Source organism: Carettochelys insculpta, chromosome 2, assembly GCF_033958435.1.
Source record: "Carettochelys insculpta isolate YL-2023 chromosome 2, ASM3395843v1, whole genome shotgun sequence".
NCBI lineage: Eukaryota > Metazoa > Chordata > Testudines > Carettochelyidae > Carettochelys > Carettochelys insculpta.
In genome coordinates, this window is record NC_134138.1 from 199,415,428 (window position 1) to 199,442,998 (window position 27,571).

General features: G+C 47.4%; 1 protein-coding gene across 1 annotated transcript in view; it reads right to left on the bottom strand.

The window, feature by feature from the left end:
• The window catches only part of LOC142009762 (collagen alpha-4(VI) chain-like), a 98,547-nt gene that overhangs the window by 43,216 nt on the left and 27,760 nt on the right, over window positions 1–27,571 (bottom strand). Inside the window, exons 15-22 of the mRNA XM_074988296.1 lie at window positions 24,794–24,865; window positions 24,247–24,273; window positions 18,618–18,662; window positions 18,483–18,536; window positions 13,128–13,190; window positions 5,115–5,180; window positions 3,293–3,346; window positions 2,306–2,341 (exon numbers count right to left, since the gene is read on the bottom strand). Of these exons, the coding sequence (XP_074844397.1) occupies window positions 2,306–2,341; window positions 3,293–3,346; window positions 5,115–5,180; window positions 13,128–13,190; window positions 18,483–18,536; window positions 18,618–18,662; window positions 24,247–24,273; window positions 24,794–24,865 (417 nt within the window). The remainder of the gene's footprint in view (window positions 1–2,305; window positions 2,342–3,292; window positions 3,347–5,114; window positions 5,181–13,127; window positions 13,191–18,482; window positions 18,537–18,617; window positions 18,663–24,246; window positions 24,274–24,793; window positions 24,866–27,571) is intronic.

A 27,571-nucleotide genomic window follows, 5' to 3' on the forward strand; every position in this document is an offset into this window, starting at 1 on the left:
TTTTTCTGAGTTTGCCGTCTTTCTGGCATCAGTGCGGGGCCTTCCAGTTGGTTTAGAATGGTGCAGCTTCTTGGGTCTCAGCTTGAGCTTGGAGCAGACTAGCAAATGATCTGTACCGCAGTCGGCACTATGGTAGCTGCGTGTCAGGAGGACATTTTTGAGGTTGTCGCTTCTGGTGATGACCAAGTCTAAATGGTGCCAGTGTTTCGCGCATGGGTGTCTCCACGACACTCTATGCCGTGGCTTGCTTCGGAAAAATGTGTTTGTGATGCACAGACTGTGATACATGCAAAGTTCGAGGAGACGTTGTCCGTTGTCATTCATTTTTCCCACACGGAAGTGACCTAGACAAGAGGGCCATGAGTCACGATCGGCTCAAACTCTTGCACTGAAGTCACCCAAAAGGTACAATTGTTCACGAACAGATATTTGCACTATGGCAGCACTGAGCTCATCACAGAACTTGTCCTTTGCTTCTGGTGTGGCATTCAGGGTTGGAGCGTAAGCGCTGATCAGGTGGATGGGACCAGTGCAGGTTTGAAGTTTGACCTGAGGGAGTCTTTCTGATCCGCCTGTGACTAGTTCCACCATTTTCAGAAGGGTGTTTTTGATGGCAAAGCCGACACCATGCTCCCTGGGTTCCTCTTGGGCTTTGCCCTGCCAGAAAAAGGTGTAGTCCTTTTCCTTTAGGGATCCCGAAGCTGCGAGTCACATCTCCTGCAAAGTGGCGATGTCAACTTGGAGCCTCTTCAGTTCCTTGTTGATGACAGAGGTCTTTCGGGGTTGCTGATGTCCTGAAGATCTTCAGTCAAACCGGTCAACATGGTCCGTACATTCCAACAAGCAAGCTTGAAACTTTGATGATTTCCTTTTCTTAATAATTTTCTTGCTGATTTGTCTGGTGCTCATTTCAGTCACTTGTCAGGTTTGGGAACCTTAAGCCTCATGCACCCAATGAGGCAAGTGAACTGTGGTGAGACAGTACCCTACTGGCTGGGGGCTGCCCATCTTAAGACAGGTGGTGACTGTCCAATGAGATGCAATGATCTCTCCCACCGCTGGGAGGAACCCCTGGCGTTTGCTCTCTACACCAATCAAGCAAGAGCTTATAACCGGTATCTGTTGTCTCCCGTGTTGGTTCAATGCTGTTAAGCAATGCTGGAGTACCTCTCCAGGCACGAGTGTGGGCAATTTTTATGGAGACCCTGGGCTGCCCAGACACCAGGCCCCCACTCTTGGCTTTACTGATATAGTCCAAAGGAAAGGATAACCTCTACGTTTGGTACCAGCTCAGCTGCAGGAGTTGCTGAGACAGTGCCAGACGTTGACACAGAACCGCCTTAGGACTCCCCTCCAGATATTCTGTCAGGGTTTAGTCCCTTAGCCTTACTCCTTCCCAGGATAACACACAAAGCAGTGTGGTGTCTTCCTCCGCCTTCACAGGAGTTGTTGATTTGCAGCACCACACCTCCTGGTCCGCCATTGAGACTGTGCATTAGAAGGGAGAAGAAACAAGTCCCTCCATAAGGTCGGTATGTGAGACAGACCAGACCCCCCCTCACTGTGTTTCACCTGCGAGGTGACGCAATTGCCCGGTGGATGGCGTCGCTGTAATGCACAACAGCTGCTAGAAGCCAACAGTGAGAGTTGAGTGGTGGGTGAGGACCGGTGCTTCCGTCTGCCTGAAAAGGCGCAGCTGCCGGAGAGTCAAAGGTACTACCTCTACCCCAGACACCCCATATCAACCTAAACAATAGCTGAGCAAGGCTGTCAGATGGCATTTTGGTGCTTTACACCAAACACGGCCATCTCTGCTTCCACTTACCCACTGCTATGTGTACAGGGGTGGCCAAAGGATTTGGGAAATGTTAGGAAGACAATTCTTTGGACACCGCCCACATTTAATTAAGTCTGCGCAGAAAAAGACTGTGGAGAAAATCATCAGGTCCCTCAGCCTTGTGTGGCAGGAATGAACTCATTCCCTATAATCTTAGCCACTGATTTATCTCAGCAGGTATCATTTAACATTCAGGAGGCGACCTTCACAAGAAATGAGCTAGAAACAGACTTATTTCAGGGGAAGCAAAAATTCTCCTTTACATTTTTGCTCACTCTAAATCAAGCAGACCTGAGGCCAGGAGTTTCCTGGGAGCTATAGGCTGAGTAGGATTGCAGTGGACTTCCTCATTATTAAATATTTGTGTTCCATTTCTGTGATCACACTGAAAATATCCTCTGCTAGTTATATCTCAAGTCTGAGCTTTTGCTCAGATGCACACAGCAGATATCAGTATAGATTACTGACCTTTAAACCCTGGGGACCTCTCCGACCTTCTGCACCCTAAAAATGAAAGACAAGAGCTATTTATCCAGCGCCCTAGAGCAGTAAATGAAAAATAATGGGTCTGGAGCCACACATGATAAATTGGGAGGAGAGACTATTCCCAGACAAAAACTTCGTTAAAGTGAAGTTGAGCCTTTGTATCGGTAAATTAAGGTTAGAAACCTTACAAGAGTCCATTGTCAAAACACAGTCATTAGGAAGGTAGGAAATTTAGAGGGAAGGTAGCTATACACCCTTCACCAGGATGACTTCCCTATTCCCAGCCCCCACTGTTAAGGTCAGCATAAGGCGTGTCCTGGCCCTATGCACTTCAAGCTGGCGGAGGGAACTGCATTACTGCTCTATGCATGCTGCTCTCCCTAGCTTCCTTCATGACCCTCCTGACAGTGTTCAACATCACGGAGGCCTTTTGGGAGCTCTCCCAGTCCAGGTTAGCAGGCGTCAATAAACAGCCCACTTCTGAGGGTTAGCAACCCCATTGCCTCCATTTCCTGGGAGAGGAAGGTGGTTCAAACTTAATAGTCTCCTCTGTGTCCAAGGACTAAAGGACTAAAATTAGGCTTGTCAGCTCCTGATGAGTTTATATAGGCTAGTGGAGGACTAAGACATGTACCGAAGCCCAAGGATAGGCAGAGGTATTGTTAGGATTGCCTCAGGTGACATTCCCAAGTTTCTAAGGTTGTGGAGGGTCCTACGTTCCCACCAAGCACAAGGCTCAAGGGTGATCATAAATCAGGAACTCCTTGTCCAATAGATTTTAAATCAGTCAGAAAAGGGTTCCCTCCCTCACAGACCAACCCTTGCAAACTTGAGGCCAATATTCTTTTTGGTATCAATTTTTTGTGGAGATAAAAGAGTGGGGCGTATACTGGTCTTATAAATGGGAACATTATTGCATCCTCAACAATGGATCAGCTACTTCCATTTTATAAAGCTAAATGCTCTTACATCAGTGCCCTTTTCTCCTGGCTCTCCTGGCACTCCATCTGCTCCTGGTTCTCCCTGCAAAACAAAATGGCACAGTCAGATTCATAAAAAAATATCAAGTACACTTATATCTTCTTTGAAATTTTTCCCAGAACATTTTTTCTTAGAATTTCATTGCAGTCTCTCAAAATTTACTGGATGCCTGACTTGGCTTTGTGAAAAAAGTGCAAGATGAACTTGTCTGTTTTTTTGGGTTCCAACCCAAACATAATCAGCTGAGGTTAGGCAAAGACTTTTCTGGGATTTCTTTTCCGTCTCTACCTTTCACACAAAGCTGACAGATGTGAGCCTGAGGGAAGATTAATCAGAGAGGAGTAAATTTTGTTGCCAACAGTGCAGCTATTCTCTGAAAAGTGACTATACAAAAAGGGTAACTTCTTAGTGTGCTGAGCCTGAGCCAAAGAACACTGCAAGACAATGAAGCGGTGGGGGTGGGGGTTCCATTTACTTTAATAGTCTTTTAATTAGGTCCTAGATATATTTTCAGACAATAAATCAGCTTCCTGTAGATAACAGAGTTTCAGAGATTGGACCAGATCTCATAGGGATATGCCTATACTCACTGTGCCTCTAAATTTGGTATCTGAATAGAACTTAGGACAGGTCTACACTAGACTTGGAAGTCACCAATTGCGGAGCTGGAACCAACTTATCTGCAATCAACTGACCTGGCCGTCCTCACTGAGGAAGGTTGATAGGAGATTTTTTCACATCAACCTCCCTTACTCCTCATAAGATTGAGGCATACAGGTGTCAGCTGTTGACTCCTGACAGTTTGATTTTGCATGTCCCCACTAGGCAAAGGAAATCAAATCCCAGAAGATGAACCCTAACTCAGTTGATCTACTGGGTAGTGTAGATATGCTCTAAGATAAAACCTTATTACTTTATAAAATAAGCCAATAAAGGCAGAGCTCCTTTGGTTATTATACCTGTACTACGTCATGATTGGAGCGCCTGTACGCACATAAACTAAGTTTCAATTTCCTGCTCCAAAGTGCTTACATTAAACCAAATTTAATCAGAAAGGGTTCAGAAGACATTTTGTAAATATGTATCGAAGTCCAAAGTGAGAGGTCAGAAGGGAGTTCAGTCTACTTTAAGGGAATAAACTTTTTTTTTTTTTTTTTTTTTTGCAAACTGACAAGGATGTGTTACTATTCAGAATGCTTGATTTTTCTCCCCAAGCAATATTGGTATTTTGACAAATCCCTGGTATTTCAGTGATTAGAGGCCCATGAAAATGAAATTAGTGGTCTGAATCCACCCTGACAAATCTTCTCTAGAAATACTTGCATGCTAAATCCAGGTAACAAACTGGAAAGTATCTTCCTTCTGGTAAAAGTGCATTTGACATCTACTTTTAAAAAAATTTATATTTTTTGAGAAAGCATTTGTCTGTGCATCTGTCTGTCTATCTGTCCCCTGCCTTCTTGACAGGAGCAAGCACCCTGTCTTTTTTTAATCTAGATGCCCCAGATCCCTAAAGGGCCCCCTCAACAATTGAATTCAGAACCCTGGGTTTAGCAGGCCAATGCTCAAACTAGCAAGCACAAGAGCATCACCATCTTGCAGGAAGGGTGTGGCATTTCTCTGCATTGATACAATGCTTTAAAAAGGGCACCTTCTCCAAATCCCTACATGCTATTATGATAGGTTATAAAGCAGAAAAAGATAATAGCAGCTCGCCCCACAACTGAAAAAAACCCAACCCTCTAAGAAAGGCACTGCGCCCCTCACCTCACAGCCTCACCAGACCTTAACAATGCAAAGCTACATTTACCTGCTGCCCTGGCTCTCCTTTTTCACCCTTTGGACCAGAGATATTATTCTTAATTCCAGGATCCCCCTGAAAAAAGTCAAGACATAAACCACTTGCAGTTAATTCCTCTTTGGTAAGGCAGCTGCAAAGGCAGAATGTGGAAATAGGAGTACAAAATTTATATTTTTTGAGAAAGCGTTTGTCTGTGCATCTGTCTGTCTGTGTGTCTGTCTGTTTGTTCAAGAACTCCTCCTAAATGTTAAGAGTTAGGAACATCAAATTTGTTATGCAGCTTCCTTTTATCATAACTTAAAGCAAGGTCAGGGCTTGGCTGTGCCAGGAAAATGGGATGTGCCTGGAATGGCATTGCTTTTCATAAAACCTTACAGAAAAGAGACAGATTTACCAGGCAGATGAAAGGGCCTGGCTGGAACTGCCCCAAGCCCAAGCCTCGCAGCCCCCAGGTACCCTTTAGGGAAGGCCAAAGGGGCTGAAGCTTCCCTCCCCGACTCCCTATTCATATGGGAACATTGCTTGTTGTTCCCCTTTGTCGGGGAGCAAGGGTAAAGTGCTCATTCTGCTGCGTTCCTCACTGTCTGGGGAGCCCAGGGGACAGATGAACCTGCCCCAGCAGGGGGACACATACCCTTAATCCAGTTGTGCCCGTGAGAGAGGCATGGAGAGGCACTTCACACCTGGCCCCAAGCTGATGCAGTGACAGAGGGCTGGGGTAGTCCTCTTGCCCCAGAGCAGCCTGAATCCTGAACCCCTCCCTCCCTGGCCCCACCCCAGAGTAATGGTTTAAATGAAGCACATACATTTTCATTTTAGTTTCCAAAGAGCAAAACGTAAGCATCTGAACAAGTCCAGGAAAGTCTTCTAGTAAATATATATTAGAGGGGGGTGGGAATTAATATAAAGAGGATTAATTCAGAAGATGATAGCGACAAGAGGCTTCTGCAAAAAGCAGTTCCACAATCAAAAGCTAAAAGCTCCTTGCCCAAAAAGATAAAAAGAATGTCAAAGTGGGGCAATTATTTCAAAGCTGCTCCCCTCTTCACTGTCGATCTGCAATTTGAAGTCTGCACTTTGAAATTTGTGTGGCTTTCCTTATGCTAATGAGATGTTGCATATGAATGTTAGCACCTTGTTAGCCTGCTTTGAATTGCCTCATAACCACACCACCTCTGATGGGAGAGTGAGAGTGTGGAAACAGCCTGTGTCTACCCAACAGACTAAACTCAAAATAAGCCCACACAAAAGTGTTAACGGAACTGTCTTTTTGGGAGGAACTGTTCTTCAGTAGCATACTTTGTTGTCACATCTCATGGAGATACACGCTTCACAGACCTACAAGGGACTTTGGGAGGTGAGGTTATTAAATCCAGTCCCCCGCCTTCTTGACAGGAGCAAGCACCCTGTCTTTTTTAATCTAGATGCCCCAGATCCCTAAAGGGCCATGTAGGAGTCCTCGGACGCCCAGCCCTTGGCCCAGGGTGGGCGGCAACCACAAAAAGGGTTATAACACCGGCCCAGCCCCCAGTTCGGGATAAAGGCAGTTCACAGTTAGAGTGCAGGCCCAGCCCTCCGTTCAGGGCGGGGCAGCAGTTCACAGTTGTAACACAATCCCGGCCCAGCCCTCCGTCCAGGGCAGGGCAGCAGTTCACAATTGTAACACAGTACGGGCCCAGCCCTCAGTTCGGGGCGGGGCAGCAGCACAAGGGTTTGAGCACAGGCCCAGCATGGGCTGGCCCTGTCAAGGAGGGGGTAGGGGGTCACAGGCCCTCCCACTCCACTGCGACCCAGCCCAGGGGGTCGCTCACATACAACCACGGCAGTGGGGATCCAGGCCACAACACACTGCCATGGGTTCGGGAGCGTCATTCCCCGGGCCACTTCCTACCTCTACCTCTACCGGGGGAAGGTCCCAGTCCATCTGGTCAGGGGGTCCCGCGGGGTCAGCCCCCTCCAGGTCGTCCACCTTCAGGGGCTCCAGCCAGTCGCTCATGTCTATGTCATTGGGGTAGTCTGGTGGCGGTAGCATGGTGGGCCCGAGGCGATCCTGGGCCTGGGGGCTGCAGGGATCCGCCCGGACTCCGGGGCAGGCCGCTCCTGGGGCCTTGTGGTCACTCACCCTCACCGGTCCAGCCGCGTCCGGGGTTTCCTCCAAGGCGGGGGGTCTCCACCGGCGTGAGGGTCCTGGCAGGTCTGGGAAGTCCGGGTAGTCCCCCTGGGGCATCTGGATCCGTGGTTGCTCTGGGCCGCTGTGGGCTTGCTCCTCCGGCCCAGCCGGGCGGAGGCAGCAAGCCCTCTGCCCCTGGAGCCAGGGAGCTCGCACAGGCGCCTCCTCCCTGCCCAGAGGCCCAGGCTTTAATGGGTCCCGAGCCCTGCCCTTGGCCCTTCTAGCCCTAGGCCCCGCCCTCTGAGAGGCAGGCCACTGGTGTTCTGGCTCCGGGCCTGCCCACCAGGGCCTCTGCGCAGCCTCCTCTGCCTCTGAGTCAGCAGGAGTCCATACCGACTCACTACACTCCCCCCCCTCAAGTCCGTCTCCCGTGCCATGGGGGCAGACTCCTCCATCTCCCCCAGGCGGGAAAGGAAGTCAGCGTTTGTATGGTCCTTACCTGCCCGATGACGTATGTCGAAGGCATAAGGCTGTAACGCCAAATACCAACACATGATTCGGGTGTTGGTATCCTTCATCCGGGACAGCCACTGCAAAGGAGCATGGTCCGTAAGTAGGGTGAAGGGGGCTCCCAACATGTAATATCTAAGGGCATCACAGGCCCACTTCACAGCCAGGGCCTCCCTTTCTATTACCGCGTAGCTTTGATCTCTTGGGAAAAGCTTCCGGCTTATATAGACTACCGGATGGTCTTCCCCGTTAATCTCCTGGGATAGGACAGCCCCTAGGCCTACCCCCGAGGCATCAGTTTGCAGGATAAACGGACGGGTGAAGTCAGGGCTATAGAGGACGGGTTCCTGCATTAGGCACTGTCTCAATGTTTGGAACGCCTTCTCCGTAGCTGCATCCACACCACCCTTTGCGGCTGGGCCTTTGTAAACAGCTGCGTCGGGGGGGCGGCGATTGAGGCAAACTGCAGGATAAAGCATCGATAGTAACCTGCCAGTCCCAAGAACTGTCGTACCTGCCGTTTGGTATTGGGGGGAGGACAGGCCGCCAGGGCTTGCACCTTGTCCACGAGGGGCTTTACCTGGCCCCCTTCTATAGTGTATCCAAGATAGGTCGTCTCTTGCCACCCGATACGGCACTTCTTCGGATTCATCGTCAGGCCAGCTGCCCTCAGGGACCTAAGGACCGCGGCCACCCGGTCCAGGTGTTCCTCCCAATGGCGACTATATATCACGATGTCATCGAGGTAGGCCGTGGCGTAGTCCCAGTGGGGCTGAAGTAGACGGTCCATCAGCCGCTGGAAGGTCGCCGGGGCACCATGGAGACCAAAGGGCATTCGGGTAAACTGGTACAGGCCTGATGGAGTGGCAAAGGCCGTCTTCTCTCGTGAAGAAGGCGCTAAGGGGATCTGCCAGTACCCTTTACTGAGGTCGAGGGTGCTGAAATAGCGGGCCACCCCCAGACATCCCAACAATTCGTTGACCCGGGGCATTGGATACGCGTCAAATTTGGACATCGCGTTCACACGCCTAAAGTCGATGCAGAATCTCCGAGTGCTGTCGGGCTTAGGCATGAGTATTACGGGGCTGCACCACTCACTTTAGGATGGTTCTATCACTCCCAGGGCCAGCATTGCCCGTACCTCCTCTTCCACTACTTCCCGCATCCAGAAGGGTAGTGGGCATGTGGCATTGCGCACCACCTTCCCAGTTTCCGTACAGATAACATGGCAGACCAGGGAGGTGTGTCCGGGGAGGGCAGTAAAGTTATCCTGGAATGCTTGGAGGAGGCACTGGGCCTGCTTACGTTGCTCTTCTGTCAACGTTGCCCCAAGGGCCGGTTATGCTGGTTCCTCCCCGCGAGGCACCTGGGGTCCCAATTCGGGGTCCGGGGGGCAGGGATTTATCATGAAGCCCTCCCGGTCCCGCCACAGTTTTAAGAGGTTGGCTTGGTACCGCTGCGTTTTCTTTTGACGGTCTGGTTGGTGAACTTTATAGGTAACAGGGCCCACGGCTCGAATAATCTCATAAGGTCCCTGCCACCTAGCCAGCAACTTCGATTCGCTGGAGGGTAGCAGGACTAAGACCCAGTCACCTGGCTCAAACCCGCGGCTCCGCGCCTCCCGGTTGTATGTTCGGGCTTGGGACGCCTGTGCAGCTTTCAGGTTTTCCCCCGCGAGGGCCCCCACCTGTTCGAGGCGCTTCTGGAGCTGGAAGACATATTGTAGTAGCTCCTTTGAGGGGGACGCGGTTTGCTCCCAGACCTCCCGCATAAGGTCGAGTACTCCCCGGGGGCAGCGTCCGTACAGTAATTCGAATGGAGAGAAACGCGTTGAGGACTGGGGAACCTCCCGGATGGCCAAAAGCAAGGGAGGTAGCAGCTGATCCTACCGGCGCAGGTCCTCTGGTGGAAATTTGCGCATCATATCCTTCAGAGTACGGTTAAAGCGTTCTACCAGGCCATCCGTCTGGGGGTGGTACACAGAGGTATGTAGTTGTTTGATCCCCAAGAGTGCACAGACCTGCTTCATCAGGCGGAATGTAAAATTGGTTCCCTGATCGGTGAGAAGTTCCCGTGGCAGCCCTACCCGGGCGAAGATCTTCATTAGCTCTCCTGCGATGGTGCGGGCCGTAATATTGCGCAGTGGGATGGCTTCTGGGAAACAGGTGGCATAGTCTACAAGGACCAACACGAACTGATACCCTGCCATGCTCTTAGGGAGCGGGCCCACCAGATCCATGGCCACCCGCTCGAACGGGGTCCCCACAACTGGCATTGGGATTAACGGGGCCTTAGGGACCTGTGGGGGAGCAGCAAGCTGGCACGCGGGGCAGGAACTACAATAGTTCTTGACCTCCTGGTGGATCCCTGGCCAAAAGAACTGGGGAAGTACCTGGGCTGATGTCTTTTCTTGGCCCAAGTGGCCGCCGGCGGGGATATCATGGGCCAACTTCATTACAGCCAGTCGGTGGCATTTCGGCACCAGTAGCTGCATTCGTTGCTCCTGGGTCTGGGGGTCCCGGTCCACCCAGTACAGCCGTTCCTGGCGCAGCTCAAAGTGGGGCCACTGTGCCACGAGCTGAGGGTCCGTTGCCACCCCGTCGACTGTCGACTTTCAACTTGGCCCTTCTAGCCTTAGGCCCCGCCCTCTGAGGGGTGGGCCACTGGCTTTCTGGCTCCGGGCCCGCCCACCAGGGCCTCTGCACAGCCTCCTCTGCCTCTTAGTCAGCAGGAGTCCATACTGACTCACTACAGGCCCCCCTCAATGACTGAAGTCAGAACCCTGGGTTTAGCAGGCCAATGCTCAAACCAGCAAGCTAGCCCTCCCCCTACTATGGTCATCTCCTAATATACATATAGAAATGCAGGGGAAGAGGGACAATGTTAGGAAATTTGTGTAGTTGAAATACCTGTCTGAACCAATGATAAAGTCATATTGCACTTGTGAAAGGCCCAGTTCACTTGTAAGACAGGGAGGTTTTTTTATGTATTTCAACAGATGCAAGATTAGCACAATAAAGCCTCAAATGTAGTAAAATTCCTTTAATCCGACGTGTTTGCAACCAGACAGATGCCCAATTACCAAATTTTCTGGACTATTGGACGTCACCATAACCCCCACACTCTAGTTCAAGCCCCCACCATTGCAGCTCACCACTCCTGCATGTCCCCAGCTTCTTCTCTACTCCATGCCCCGCCACTTCTTCACCACCCCTGCACTTCTCAGCTTCTTCACCATCCCTGCGCTCCCGCGGCTTCTTCACCCCCACGCTCCTGCACCTTCTGCACCCCTGCACATCTCCAGCTTCACCTCCCCCACACACGCTGGCTCCAACCCCCTGCACACCCCAGCTCAACTCCATCCCTCCGGCCCCCTGCAGCCCTAACCCACCCCAGGCTTAACCCTCTGTCCCCCACCCACAGCCCCAACCCACCACCCAAGCCCCCAACTTATGCAAATTTTGAGGTACACGTACCTTGAGGGATAATGGACCATCAGGACTTCCAGAGCACCAGAGGCCGAATTAAAGGTATTTTACTGTATTAGGCTGTCAGTGCATTTTACAATTAAGGTGGTGAGGCTGGTTAAATAATTTTGTTGCAATATGTTAACATTGATTAGTAAATTCTTGATTAAGTTATAGCTAAGCAGGACTCAGGTTTGCCTATATAATTGTGATCCCAAAGGAAGTTCTTTGGGGAACCATCTCCAGGGCATCCCAAGATTAGAGCTGCAAGCCACAATACTCTGCCAATGACACTGCAGAAACTGGAAACCCTGAGATGGACCTGATCCTGTGTGGCCAACAGGAACACATTCATCTATCTTATTGGGAATGGTCTCAGAGAAGTCACCGTGTTAGTCTGTGTTTTCACATGAAAAGAAAGCAGTCGCGTAGCACCTTAAAGACTAACAATATTATTTATTAGGTGATGAGCTTTCATCAGAAAGAGCCATTTCTTCAGATCTGGAGACTTACTGAGAGAAAAAGAACAGAGAGAAAAAAAACAGAAAAAAACTGAGAAATTAGCTAAACAGGGGAAAGGAAGTGGGGAGGGGAAAAAATAAAACTGCTGCAAGTGTCTGTTAAGTTAAGTGGGATGCCTGCCATCACTGTCAACATCGAAGGTGGGGAAATTGTCTTTATAATCCATAAACCGAGATCTTCGTAGAGTCCACGATGATAGGTATGAAACTTGAAAATGAACTCCAACTCAGAGGTCTCCCTTTGTAATCTGGTGGTGAACTCTTTTTGTTGTGGAACACATACCAATAAGTCAACAATTGTGTGTCCTGCACCCTTACTGGTTTACGTGGATGCAGATTCCTAATGTCTGATTTGCGTCCATTCATTCTTTGGTGAAGTGATTGTCCAGTTTGTCCAATGCACATAGCAGAGGGGCATAGCTGGCACATGATGGCATACATCACGTTAGTGAAAGTGCAGGAATATCAGCCCCTGATCATGTGACTGATGTGGTTCATCCCAGAGATGGTGTCTCTAATGTAAATATGTGGACAGACAACAACAGGGCTTGTTGCAAGGAAAGGTTCCAGGCTCAGTATTTCTGTAGCATGGCATGTGGTTGCTAGTGAGAATTTTCTTTAGGTTGGGTGGCTGTCTGTAGGAAAGAACAGGCCTGTCACCTAGTTTCTCCCAGTTCTTTCTCTGTTAGTTCTTGTTGTCTCAATAATTCTCCAGATCTGAAGAAGTGGTCTTTTTTCCACAAAAGCTCATCATCTGATAAATAATATTGTTAGTCTTTAAGGTGCTGCAGGACTGCTTTCTTTGTTTTATTGGGAGCGGTGAACTCTGTATACTTAGCATGTGCTTTCTGTTTTGGTGATTGTCAATAAATAGAGATTAAGGAGGATATTACTGTGTAAAGGTCTTTCACTGGTAAAAGACCCTGTAAACCTACAAAATATTAAGCCTGGAATCCAGAGGGAAAGCGTGTTCATCTGGATCCTGGAGGAGTAGAGCCTGTAGCCCACAGAAGGGTAAAGTTAGAGAGCCTAAATCAATGTCTGAGTCTTAGGAACCGGGTCAGGCAGGTGCCCTAGCGAATAACATTATGACTGAGCCCTAGGAACTGGGTAAATGTAGGTGTGGGTAACAAGACCTGAGACACTGATGTATTTCCACAAAATATTTCCTTTTTAACAAACTGGCATTTTCCAACCGAAAGCCATTTAGTTATAAAAAAGTCCTGATAGTTCTATTCCCAAGGTCCTTAGCTGGGTCGTGCATGGGCCAGGATATCAGGATGCCCTCAGACATTGAGCAAAATTGGATGTTCCATGACAATCTGGACTTAACATTGAAGTTCTATTGCTATTCACTTCACTGAAACCATTTTCAATCTGTAAGGAGTTACGAGATGCCACAGACTTTACTTACATGGTCTCCTCTTAGACCAGGCTCTCCACGCTCACCCATTTCTCCTCTGGGTCCTTTTCTACCCTTAAGTCATGAAAAGCACAAACAATTAGGATACAGGTAGAGAGATACGGTATTAATGTGATAGCTAGATCTTTAGAGCCGGACTCTTAAGCTGTGTCTACACTAGGAGATAAATTTGAATTTCAAGGCTTTAGGTTTGATATTAAAACATGACCGTCTTCACACGTAATACTGTTAACTCGATTTATTGAGCCATCATGCCGATTACAGAATATTGATATTACAGGATGGGTACAGCATCTATCTTGAATTTAAAATCTCAAATCAAGGCTAGTGTGGAGGCACCATGTCCTTAATTCCAATTTTTTAGCCTCCAGGGCCGTGTCTACACGAGTCCCAAACTTCAAAATGGCCACGCAAATGGCCATTTCGAAGTTTACTAATGAAGCGCTGAAATGCATATTCAGCACTTCAATAGCATGCGGGCGGCCGCAGCACTTCGAAATTGACACGCCTCGCCGTCACGTGTCTCGTCCCCACGGAGCTCCTTTTCCAAAGGTCCCCGCCTACTTCGAAGTCCCCTTATTCCCATCAGCTGAGAAGGAGCCCCGTGGGGACAAGACGCATGGCGGCGAGGCACGTCAATTTCGAAGTGCCGCGGCTGCCCGCAAGCTAATGCAGCACTGAATATGCATTTCAGCGCTTCATTAGTAAACTTCGAAATGGCCATTTGCGTGCCCATTTCGAAATTTGGGGCTCGTGTAGACATGTCCCAGAAGTGTCCCGTATGTATCCCACAACGTTACATGGTGACCCTCCAAGTATGGCCACTTCGTTGTCCACTGCTGTCGGGTGTGCAGGAAGAAAGTCCAAGTAAGCCCGTGAAGTCTGGATTAAATTTGAATGAAATTTTGAATTGGAATTTAGCAGCCCAGCCCTGAAAATAAAAAGGGCGTCCATTATGAAAAAATCCCTTTGCCCATCATGTTGCACTGCACCAGTAGCCATTGCACCGCATAGGTAGCAATTATCAGTAGCCCAGTGCTGCAATCATGAGCACTCAGGGTAGTGACCTGACTAGCACCTCTCAGGCTCACAAGAGAGCCCCAGCTTGGACCCACCAGGAGATTCTGGATCTCATTGCCACTTGGAAAGAACAATCGGTGGTGAAGAGACGCCGGGTGGCCAAGAGAAATGAGGCCATCTATGATCAGATGGCGTGCGAGATGGCAGCCCAGGGTTACTCCTGGGACTCTATGCAATGCCGGAAAAAGGAAAAAGAACTCCGGCAGGCCTATCAAAAAGTCAGGGAAGTCAACCAGTGGTCGGGAGTACTCCATGGACCTGCTGCTATGCTCAAAAGCTCCACATACTTATGGGAAATGACCGCACCATGGAGTGTGAACTGAATTACAATACTTGTGGAGGCTCTGGTATGGATTCCAGGTTGAGCACAGAGGAGCAGTGTGGACCGGAGGAAGAGGGCAATGGAGAGCAGGAAGGGAGCAACGAGCAGGGGACAGAGGAAGTTGTTCCAGACAGCCCTGAGCTCTTCACCATAGACCCGGAACCGGTCCCCTCCATGGCGGGCCCCTCCACAGCAGTCCCCTCCACGCTGGTCCCCAAGCCCTCTGGAGCAAGCAGTTCAGGTGAGTCTTTATTCTGCATACTAGAAGCAGGTTGTGGGGGTGGGTATAGCTATAGTGTTTCACACAGGCACAGGTTTGCTAGCTGTGCTTCTGTGCCCCTCAAAACAGCGTGTTAATGTTTCTTGGGATGGAGCACTTCTCCTTTTTGGAGATGTTCTCGAAGGCCTCATCCAGGCACTCCTGTATTTTTTTCATGAGATTCTTGGGCAGGCCTGACTTGTCGCAGCTTCCATGGTAGCACACCTTGCCACACCAGACAACCAGATAGTGATCTGGTGTCATGGCACCACACAGCATTTTAGTAAATTTTTCACACACAGCAGGAGTAGCTGTTCTTTCTCCATATCTGTTACTTTTAGGAGGATCATGTCTTCTTTGGCAACCTGTGGAAGTATGGGATTTTGTGCCTATTTTTTTTAACGTGCTTCTTGCCCCTTTACATTGGCCTGCAGCAGCCAGTGGGCACTCTGTTCCCCACCCCACAATGCTGTTTGCAGGTTCTGGAGGGGTTGCCCCCCAAGCATATCCCTTTCCAACCAGCAATTCTTTTAATTTTTCATGTCTGCCCCCCCTTAGGAGCGCCCCCCCCCCCGCCCCTTGCCACGCTGCGGCCAGCCTCTGCTGGGCATTTCTCTTCCCAATCCCCCTTCCCCGAGCATTTCTTTGGATTTTGCCAGACTCCCAGGGTGCCATGTGGCGGCCGGGCTGTGCTGGGCATTTCCCCTCCCATGTCTCTTACCAAGCACCATTTGTTTTCTATTCTCAGGAATCCCCCTGCACCACACGGGGGTGTTCCTCTGCTGTGCTTTTCTTCTCCCATTCTTCAGATATTTTTTTTCTTGATGTTATTTTTATTGTGCATTGAAGCCCCACACAAAGCCATCCATTTGTCACCGCCACAGGACACTCAGCCAGGACACCTGGCAGCTGCCCCTGCAGACCTTCCCATTCCCACCAAAAGAGAACAATTGCTTATTACTTACCAGGTCCACAACACAACGTGCTGGAGAAGTGATGGCAAGTGAGGTATTGTGAAACGCACTCTAACTGCCCCATCCTTAATAATGCATGTGTCCTTCAAAAGTACACTTGCAGTGATAATACACAGAAAGACCCAGTCATTGCACTTCAAAGCATGTTATGTCAATTAAATCTCAATTTTGACCCTCATTTTCCTTGCCCAGTGCCTGGTGTTGCAGAAAAAACCATGAGACATGGGAAAGCAAAACAAGATATGATCATGCAGCACATGCAAGACACTCTTGCAGAGTGTAAGAACTCGACAAAGGACACTGCTCAGTGGAGTCACAGTGCAGCTGAGTGGTGTCAGTCAAGTGAAATTCAACAAGAAAATGCTTGACCTGCAGCAGTAGCAATTGTACAAAATGAATGAGGTTGCGGTAAAGCATAATGAGGTCACAGCAAAGCTCATAATGGCCATTACTCAGCACAGGGAGATCCTGCACTCCCTGCTTGAGTTGCGGAGGGACTCCCAAACCAGCAGAGCATCAGCTGATATCCGCTGGCCAGAGTCCCCTGAGGGGAGGTCACCCCCCCACCATCGTCATGGTCTCTGCATGCAGGGAGGGAGGGTAAGGCTACCCTGCTGCTCCAGCCCCCAGGGCCATTGCAAAAGGCTATTCAAATACCCTGGAGAAGGCTCTTTTCCTGGCCATTTATACCTCTCCTAACCCCAAAATGAAATAATTCCTTTGAACTCTGTGTGAGTTTGTGCCCTGCAGGAGTACGGGGAGGGGAACACAAATCAAAACAGGAGGGTGTGGGGAGAGTGAGTGCCATTGAAGGCACAGCTGCCCAGTGATACTCCCTTGTACGCAGCAAATGTGTGGCTGAGGGAACTGTGTGGTGTGGGGAAGGGTGAGTGTTTTTTAAAGCATCCCTTATTTCTGGAGTGTTTTTTAAAGCATCCCTTATTGCTGAAGCCTGAGTGTGGGTACTGGTGGTTGGCAGTGTAGACAACTGCAAGTAAGCCCTGCCTATTGCTTCCGCTTCAGAATGCCACATAGATGGGAAACTCTCCTGTCTTGATTCACATATGTTGTGCAAAACAGCACCTGCTGTAATAACAGTGGGGGCATTAGTTTCAGAAACATCCAAACGGGTCAATAAACAGCTGAACCTTGCTTTCAAACATCCAAAGGCACATTCCATGATCATTCTGCACCTTCTCAGTTCATAATTAAAGTTTTCTTTGCTGGATTCCAGGGCTCCTGTGTAGTGTTTCATCAGGCAGGGAAGCAGAGGGTAAGCAGGGTCACCCAATGTAACAATGGGCATCTCCACATCGCCAATCTTGATTTTCCAATCGGGGAAAAAAGTACCATCCCGAAGGTTTCAGTGCAGTCCTGAATTCTGGAATATGCACACATTGTGAACCCTCCCTGACCAGCCAACGTTGACATCGGTAAACCAGCCTTTGCGATCTACCCTGCATGACCATGGAGAAGTACTTCTTTTGCTTAATATACTTCAGCTCCAGGTGTGCCAGCACTATGATGGGGATGTGTGTGCCATCTATTGCCCCACTGCAGTTAGGAAAGCCCTGGGCAACAGAGCCATCCACTGTAGCCTGTACATCTCCCAGAGTCACAGTCTTCCTGAGGAGATGCCGATAGATTGCCTGGGCCACCTCCATCACCATGGACGCCACCGTAAATCTGCCCACCCTGAACTGATTTGGGGGTTGCAGATTTCTACAGTGCAATTGCCACTCACTTCTGTACCATTACAACCAGCCTCATTTTTGTGTGGCTGCACTTCAGGGTGGGGGTCAGCACATCGCAAAGTTCCATAAAGGGGGATTTGCACATGCAAAAGTTCTGCACCCACTGCTGGTCATTCCAGGACTCCAAAATGATGTGATCCCACCAGTATGTGCTGGTCTCTTGAGTCCAAAAATGCTAGTCCACTGTCATTAATGCATTCATGGCAGCCACCTGCTTGACATTCTTTGTCCACAGTCGGCTGAGTTGCTGTTCCAAAACACCATCTTCAGCAGCAGCAGCACCACCACCACCACCAAGATAGACAAGTGCCATCGAGCCTTGGAATTGAAAGACAAATTGCATGACAGCAGCTGTGGTTGCCCAAATAATCTGTGCTATGAGTTGGAGTGTTCGTGGATCCATGCTTGTGCTGGAATGCTGCAGCAGGAAATGGAGCAATCTCCAGTTCTTTTTTTGTGCAATTACTGTTGCAGTGAATTAAGGGATAGTGATTGGAATTCCGGGATTCCAACATGAAACACCCACAAGCAACCAGGGCTAAGGCACTGTGTGATAGGTACCCACAATGCAGTGTTCATGCTGTCAAACTTGCACAGGACAATGGGGACGCAGAGATTCAACATGGACAAAAGTTGGGTCGAATTTCAAGAAGATTTGTGGACACTTCATTGAATTCATGATATCGAGATTAAGTACTGGATTTTAATATATATCAAATTTATCTTGTAGTGTAGACACAGCCCTACTGTCATAAAATGGCATAACTCTATTAAGTCAATGGAGCTACACTTATTTACACCAGCTGAGATTATGGCTTTTATACTTAAAATATTTCTATCCCTTTATATCAAATAATTAGAAAATGTGCAGCTGTCAAGAGGTCACAGAGATTGCAGATTTGACAGTAAACATTGGAAAGATGACAGAAATTTCCATCAGAGCTAAACACACTTTACCTGCCTTCCTGTGCTGCCTTTTTCTCCTGAAGGCCCAGGAGATCCTTGTTTTCCCTAGAGAAACAAAAATACAAATAAATAATGTTCTATCTTTCAGATGAACCCCATAAATTGAATTCACTACATGTGGGTTACCTCTTCTCCACCAATCCCATCAATTCCATTTTCACCATCTTCACCCTGGTGGAATAAATAAAACTGCACATCAGAACAGTAGTGAGCTCTTTGGGGCAAGGAGCCTGTCTTTCCATGTGTTCAGTGAAGCAGCTAACATGCTTTTGAGTCCTTTCAAGAGTCATAATAATAATAATAATAATAATAATAACTTATTATTATTATTACTAATAATAAAAATAACTTCTTCAAGAATATAAGCTCTCTTTACTTTGCTATGGTTTATTTTTTCACATCTCCTTTATCACCTGCAACATCCTTTAAGTCTCCACAGCTGACAATATATATAATCAGTTTGGCTACGGTTACACTAGCGAGTTTTGCTGGCAAAACCCCAGTTTTGTTGATAAAACTTGTGAAGTGTGCATGCACAAAATGGGATTTGTTGACAGTATCTGGATAAAACTCAGCCCTTTTGCCAGCAGCGTTCTGCCTCAAAGCTTTGAGAGATAACACTGCTGTCGGCAGATTCTGTTGATAAAAAGGTTGTGTGGACTCTCTGGAAGGCCTTCTCTCGACAGACAGGGCATCCATGACAATAGGCAGCCCTGTCTCTGTGCTTCCGGGTGCCTGTTTTGTTGAGAGAGCAACCAGACAGTCCGGCTGCTCTGTCGACAGAGCAGTGCACTCTTCTGATTGTTTTTTGTGTGAGGCTGCACTCTGTCAAAAGAAGTTTTGTCAGGAAATCTCTTCTGAAAGCGACTTCTGTTAACAGAGCACTGTAGTGTAACCATAGCCTGTGTGACAAGTATCAGAGGGGTAGCCGTGTTAGTCTGCATCTGCAAAAATAACAGGACGCCGTGTGGCACATTATAGACTAACAGAATTTTTGGAGCATAAGCTTTCATGGACATGCATCTGACAAAGTGGGTCTTTGCCCACGAAAAATTATGCACCAAAAATTCTCATTGTTTTTGTAGCCTGTGTGTTTTATCTAGCATTTTGATTCTCTTGTAGTTTTGGTGCTCAGTTGTTTTATTTATTTTCAGTGTTTTGGGGGCGTTTTCTGTTAGGCTTGCTATACATAACAGCTGGTAAGGATTCATAAATGTATGGATTCATAGGGCAGAAAGAACCTTGGCTGATCTCCTGGATAACACAGGCTAGGAAAATTACACAAAATAATTCCTAGAGAATCTCTCTCAGAAAAAAGCATTCCTTCATAGAATCATAGAATACTAGGACTAGAAGGGACCTTGAGAGGTCATCAAGTCCAGCCCCCTGCCCTCATGGCAGGACCAAGTACTGTCTAGACCATCCCTGATAGACATCTATCTAACCTGTTCTTAAATATCTCCAGCGATGGAGATTCCACAACCTCCCTAGGCAATTTATTCCACTGTTTGATCTCCCTGACAGTTAGGAACTTTTTCCTAATGTCCAACCTAAACCTCCCTTGCTGCAGTTTAAGCCCGTTGCTTCTTGTTCTAGCCTCAGAGGCCAAGAAGAACAAGTTTTCTCCCTCCTCCTTATGACACCCTTTAAGATACCTGAAAACCGCTATCATGTCCCCCCTTAATCTTCTTTTTTCCAAACTAAACAAGCCCATTTCTTTCAGCCTTTCTTCATAGGTCATGTTGTCTACACCTTTGATCATTCTTGTTGCTCTCTTCTGGAACCTTTCCAATTTCTTCACATCTTTCTTGAAATGCGGCGCCCAGAACTGGACACAATATTCCAATTGAGGCCTAACCCGTGCAGAGTAGAGCGGAAGAATGACTTCTCATGTCTTGTTCACAACACACCTGTTAATGCATCCCAGAATCATGTTTGCTTTTTTTGCAACAGCATCACACTGTTGACTCATATTTAACTTGTGGTCCACTATAACCCCCAGATCTCTTTCTGCCATACTCCTTCCTAGACAGTCCCTTCCCATATGTGTGAAACTGATTGTTCCTTCCCAAGTGGAGCACTTTGCATTTGTCTTTATTAAACTTCATCCTGTTTACTTCAGACCATTTCTCCAATTTGTCCAAATCATTTTGAATTAAAACCTATCCTCCAAAGCAGTTGCAACCCCTCCCGACTTGGTATCATCTGCAAACTTAATAAGCGTACTTTCTGTGCCAATATCCAAATCATTGATGAAGATAGTGGACAGAACCCGTCCCAATACAGACCCCTGCGGAACCCCACTTGTTATACCTTTCCAGCAGGATTGAGAACCATTAATAACTACTCTCTGAGTATGGTTATCCAGGCAGTTTTGCAGCCACCTTAGAGTAGCACCATCTAAGTTGTATTTGCCTAGTTTATTGATAAGAATATCATGTAAGACCATATCAAATGCCTTACTAAAGTCTAGGTATACCACATCCACCACTTCTCCCTTACCCACAAGGCTCATTACCCTATCAAAGAAAGCTATCACTGGAAGTACAAAAAACTGTGGAAGAGTTTTATAGATATGGGGACAAATAAAGCCACAGAACCATTATTCTGATACATTGTTTTAATAGACTTGTGTTTATTGGCATCAGGGTGGATTCTGATGCCTTGAATCTAAAGCAGTTATACTCAGAAACGTGAAACATCTCCATGTTGTGCTAAAGGTGTCATTTAGCCAATCTGATAGACATGTAGTGTTGAGACACCTGCTTTCAATTAGTCCTTTCCTGGGATAGAAAGGATGTGTACACTAGAGAGTTTTGTAGACAAAACTGGGGTTTTGTCAACAAAACTCATGGATCATCTGCACACAAAGGCCATGTCTACACAGCCATTTAGCACAGAGCTGCTGTTCGCAGCTGTATGCTAATGACAGTTCATGAAATTGCAAATGGAGGACCATTTGCAAATTTGCATGGCTAATTAGCACAGCTGCGCGAATATTTTGCTGTTGGCAGGGGGCAGGCCAGCAGTACAAAGGCCATGTGGAAGTGCCTTTGCTGACTAAGCCCCCCTCTGTCGCCAATCCGTTTTGCCCCTACTGACAACAAATCTCACGTGGCTATGCTAAGAAGCCATGTGAGTTTGCAAATGGTCCTCCATTAGCAATTTCCTGAACTGTCATTAGCATAAGGCTACCGGCAAAAGCGCTGTGCTAAATGGCTGCGAAGACATGGCCAAAATATGTTTAGTTGACAGGAACTTTGACAAAAAAGCCATATAGGCACTCCAGGGGGGCCTTTTGTCAACAGAGTGGGTCAAAAGATGGATCTGTTTTCATGTGTAGATGCGATCTGTCAACAGAAGTTTTGTTGGAACATCTCTTCTGACACAAACTTCTGTAGACAGATGCTTCTAGTGTAGATATAGCCTGAGAGTATGTGAGTGCTAGTGGTAAGTCAAATATTCTGCTCCTCTGGTTGATTTAGGAAAAGGTTTAATGGGATCTGGAAATAGTCCATTCAATCCTTCATAACTGAAATTCAACCAGAAGCTTTTTTACAGGACTGGTACTACTAATCTATTACACCATCTACAGCCACAACAAAAAAGCAGTAATGTAGCACTTTAAAGACTAACAAAATAATTTACTGGGTGATGACTTTTCATGGGACAGACCCACTTCACCTACAGCCACATTTTCATACTGCAGCTAAGATCATATCACTTTAATGAATCAGAATATCAGCCATTTCTGGAAGACAATGCCTTATAAAATAGCAACCCAAATGTCCAAAGCTTTACTGTAAACTTGACATTCAGCTGACAAATGTGGACTTCTGAATGTAATTGTCCTGAAGATTTACAGCTACAAGACATTAATTTCAGTAACAGAACTCCTGAAACGTTTTGGAATTGCCTGAGAAGTTTTCTTTTAATGAAAAATTAAATGGTACTTTGAGTGCTTGTCTTTTCCTTTTGTTTACACTTTGCAAAAAAAAGAATTCATTCTGATGCTCAGCAGGAATAAAGAATGAGATGAAAAGGGTTTGTTCGTTGTTTTGGTACCTTGAGAATTGAAATGGGCAATCCGCAAGTATCTGAAAGTGACTTTAAGGACCTCTTCTAAAGACCACTGAAATTAATGGGACTCATAATCTGACACCTTTATTATCTTTGTAAATTGCCATTACTTTGGCCTTGGCAGTAACTAAGCATATACAGTACATGCTTATGAGGCAATTTGATTAGTTAGTAATGATTTTGTAAATATTCCAAGAGAGAAAAGATAGACTGCTCAGAATCTATTAGCTCAAAAATAACTGTTTACTGTATAAATATTCCACAGCCACATATTAAGAGATCACCACTTTTGCTCTTGCATTTTTAAAATTTTTCTTTTCCATCTTAATAGAGCCAAATACAAAATTTGCAGTATTGTATACAAAGCATTCCTGTTTCTGAATAACTGTCTCTAAAAGGCTTGCATGAACCCAAAGTTCTAATTCTCTCGACCTTACTGAGTTATTAGTATTGAATTCTTTCTTGGAAGTGGAGAACTTAATATTTAAATAACTACAGTGGACACAATGAGCAGAGCAATTGAGGCGTGTGTTAAAGTTGAGTTGGAGATGTACATCCCAGATGATACTGTTACTAAGGAAAAGTTATTCACTCTCCAAATGAACTTTTGTAATGGTGACTGAAGAAGGAGAAAGAGTCTTTCTATCAGCACAGTAGGCATTAACTAAAGAACTGCACTACAGATTGAAACTCCCTTATCTGGCACGCTCTTGTCCAGCAACATCCCTTGTGCAGCAGCCTCAGCTGCGGAAACCTCTGCTGGAGGCAGATGGACCCTGGCAACCCTGCAATTGGGAGCCAGTTGGGGTGCAGAGCCCTGCCAGCAGCCCCAGCTGCTGTGACCCAGCCAGGGCCAGGGAACCCAGGCAGCCTGTGGTGGAGTGCCAGCTGGGGCACAGAGGCCCACTGGCAGCCCTGGCGAACCCAGAAGGCAGCCAGCCTGACCTTCTCTCACCTGGCAAACTGCCTCATCCAGGACCGCTCAGATCTCAAGTGTCCTGGAGGAGGGAGTTACAACCCGTAGGGCATATGGCTTTTAGACTGCACATTGTCTACAAACCACTCATTAAGCTGAACATTTTCCTAAGTCAATCAGGCATTCTGCTGTCTTTGGATTTCAGTATGATTTGGATACCTAACCGCTTCTGAAAATCCCACACTCGACTTCAACCTATTTGAGCCAAAATCAGCAACAGTCTAGAAATAAGCCATCAGCGCTGATCTGACCCTTCTTTTACTCTTATGCCTTTTAGATCTTTAGAAAAAGCAAAAACTAAGGGAATTCTGAAAACAGATTTATCCAATCCTGGCACAGTTGCATTTCCTCCTGGAACCATGGCTTGGGGCCATCTGACAATTCTCTTTTGCCCTCAGTAGCCGTAATTTGGCCTTGAAATAGTGCCCCATTGCTAACTAGTCGGAAATGCTCACTTTTTCACTGTGAGCAATATAGGTCAAACTTCTGCAGTCATGCAATTCAAATGAATCGTCCACCCATTGTCTCTTAATAGCCTAGGACCAGCTCCCAACCCAGCCGGCATTCACAGTTTTGACACCCTTTACATTGATCTTTAGCAAGCTTTCAGACTTTCATCTGACAACATAAGTAAAGATGGTAGGGCTCTGTAACACCAACAGCTCTTTTACTGGAAGAAACTATAGAAAGAACACATACCCGGACTCCTCGATAGCCTCTTGCTCCCTGAAATTAAAAATAAGTTTTGTGAAAATTTAGCAGTACCAAAAAGCAGCAGAAGAGTTCTCAGGAGCTGGTGCAGGACCAAGGAGAGGTTTGCTGAACAGATCACAGGCAGCAGCCAATGAGGGATTAAGTTTCAGGATCTACACCATGAAAGTTATTTGTTGTCCCAGGGACCTATGGACAATTCTGTCCCTGCGCTAGCAATCGGGTTGGCTCAGCTTCAACTCCTCACTAGGGCTCCATAGCAACTCCATGGGAGGGAGAATCATTGGGGTGCTGTTGAATCAGTAGTCTGTCCAGCCACCTCACAATGCTCTAGGCCTGGCCAGCCTCTGCTAACACTATACAGAAGCCTCGCACACACAGTAGCAGCTGGAGGGTCACTGCTGTTGTGACAATGGGGCCCAGCAGTCCACATGTCCTGAAAGAATGTGGACAAGAGAATTCTTCTAGGTGCAAAATAGGTGTATGGAAGTAAAATAAATGAAAGTGGGTGTTCAAGAATCCTGCTAACATTTACCTTAGGGCCTCTTACACCTGGGCATCCGCCCTCTCCTCGAGTTCCATTGAAGCCCATTGGGCCTCTCTCCCCCTGCAAAGCAAGGCACAAGGTGACAGTTCACACTTTAAAAATTGGTCACTTGTTATTTTAAGAACTATACTTGAAGCAGCCAGAGTTCTTTAACTATCAACAGCCATTGCACTAGGGATTTAATGAGGACTTGCTGAAGTCAATGGGAGTCCTCACAGTGACTTCAAAGGGCTTGAATCAGTCCCTGCAATGTTTGAGCTGTATCACTGTTCTATGCATTATTATGTTATGTTTTGTCCCCCATGAAACTGCCTGACTCTGAAATCTTGATATTTGAAGACTGATTTATCTTTAAAACTTGTCCTGACCTGAATGCCCCTTTCCTCTTAGACAGCCATCTGGTCTTGGACAGATTATTCTACAGGACTCTTAGGATGACATATAGTTTAAAAACACAAGGATGTTTTCTTTGCAGTGTCATGGTAGCCATATTGGTCCCAGAATATTAGAGAAACTAGGTGGGTAAGATACCTTGTATTGGACCAGCTTCTCTTGGTGAAAGAGACAACTTTTTAAGCTTCTACAGAGTGCTTCTTGGATTCAGGAAAAGAAACTCAGAGTTTTATGGGTAAATACAAGGTAGAAGAATCTTTAGAAACAATCTTGTCCAACAGATCACGCCTGTGATCTTTGAAATAAACTGAAGACACCTTAGCCGTGTCTACACGTGCACGCTACTTCGAAGTAGTGGCACTAACTTCGAAATAGCGCCCGTCACGGCTACACGTGTTGGGCGCTATTTCGATGTTAACATCGACGTTAGGCGGTGAGACGTCGAAGCCGCTAACCCCATGGGCGGGATGGGAATAGCGCCCTACTTCGAAGTTGAACGTCGAAGTAGGGCACGTGTAGACAATCCGCGTCCCGCAACATCAAAATGGCGGGGTCCGCCATGGTGGCCATCAGCTGAGGGGTTGGGAGATGCTCTCTCTCCAGCCCCTGCGGGGCTCTATGGTCACCGTGTGCAGCAGCCCTTAGCCCAGGGCTTCTGGCTGCTGCTGGGGCAGCTGGGGATCCATGCTGCATGCACAGGGTCTGCAACCAGTTGTTGGCTCTGTGGATCTTGTGTTGTTTAGTGCAACTGTGTCTGGGAGGGGCCCTTTAAGGGAGCAGCTTGCTGTTGAGTCCGCCCTGTGACCCTGTCACCCTTGCACCTGTCACCCTTATTTCGATGTGTGTTACTTTGGCGTGTAGACGTTCCCTCGCAGCGCCTATTTCGATGTGGTGCTGCGCAACGTCAATGTTGAACGTCGACGTTGCCAGCCCTGGAGGACGTGTAGACGTTATTCATTGAAATAGCCTATTTCGATGTCGCCACTTCGATGTAGGCTTCACGTGTAGACGTAGCTCTTAAGAGCATCCTGGAGTATTCCCCCACCCCACCGAACAGCAGCAAAATGTTTCACAAAGACACTTCAGACTAATGTATTAAAAAACAAATTCGGGTGAGAGAGAGAGAGAGAGAGAGAGAGAGAATGCATTTTGGGTCTGATTGGGAAAGACCTTTGCAAAGACATATAAGGCAGGGGTAGGGCACAAGGAGCCTTGTACCTCTTGCACAGTCCTTGGGCTCATCTCTCTACCAGTGTAATTACTGCAGATGGACACTAGTACAAATGGGACCAGAATGGTCCCAAGTAGTGACACACTCATGCAACACTATGTCAAAGTGCAAGGGCAATAATATAACTGCATCCTGTCTCTTACACACAGCCCAAGGGCCTGTTGGATATGTTAGACCTAAATTTTGAGCTGGGTACCCTGGAATAATAAAGCGGAGAACCAGTAGTTATGCAGTACTGCCCCCCTCAAGTTCTCCCCATATCAATGCACCACCCACCTGAGTCCAATATAGGACAGCCAGCACCAGCGTCCTTTTTGTGTTGGTATTTGCCAGTACTGAGTACCGGCACCTCAGCAGCCCCAGACAAGGGATTCGCTGGGTAGTGTGGGAAGCCAGCTTAGTACTGCCACCCTGCTTCTTCACAACTCCAGTTGGGAGGTGTTCTTTCTCACTGTCAGCTCTCGCAAGGCTGGTTTCTGGCTAGCCTCAGACACCATATCCAATAACAGGGTCTAGCTAGCCAAACATGCCAAGAACAGAAATACTCCCATGTGGCTTGAATGCTTGTCTGTAGAGAATTATCTCAGCATGAGTTTTTGATTTGCTGCCTTCCTACCTTCAATAACAGCTTCAGAAGAGATGCCCAAGATGCCCATCACTGCAACACTATAAAACTAGTTCTGTATTTATACTGGTAAAGAAACTAATTTTTATTGGCGTTCGCAGTTCGAGATAGAATTTATTAGTTCAAAGAGGAGGAAGAACATCTCAGCTACGTCTACACTAGCCCAAAACTTGGAAATGGCCATGCAAATGGCCATTTCAAAGTTTACTAATGAAGCGCTGAAATACATATTCAGCTCCTCATTAGCATGCGGGCGGTGGCGGCACTTCCAAATTGACGCGGCTTGCTGCCGCGCGGCTCGTCCAGGCAGGGCTCCTTTTCGAAAGGAGCCCGGCTACTTCGAAGTCCCTTTATTCCAAATTCCTTTCGAAAAGGAGCCTCGCCTGGACAAGCCGCGCGGCGGCGAGCAGCATCAATTTCGAAGTGCCGCCACCGCCCGCATGCTAATGAGGCGCTGAATATGTATTTCAGCGCTTCATTAGTAAACTTTGATATGGCCATTTGCATGGCCATTTCC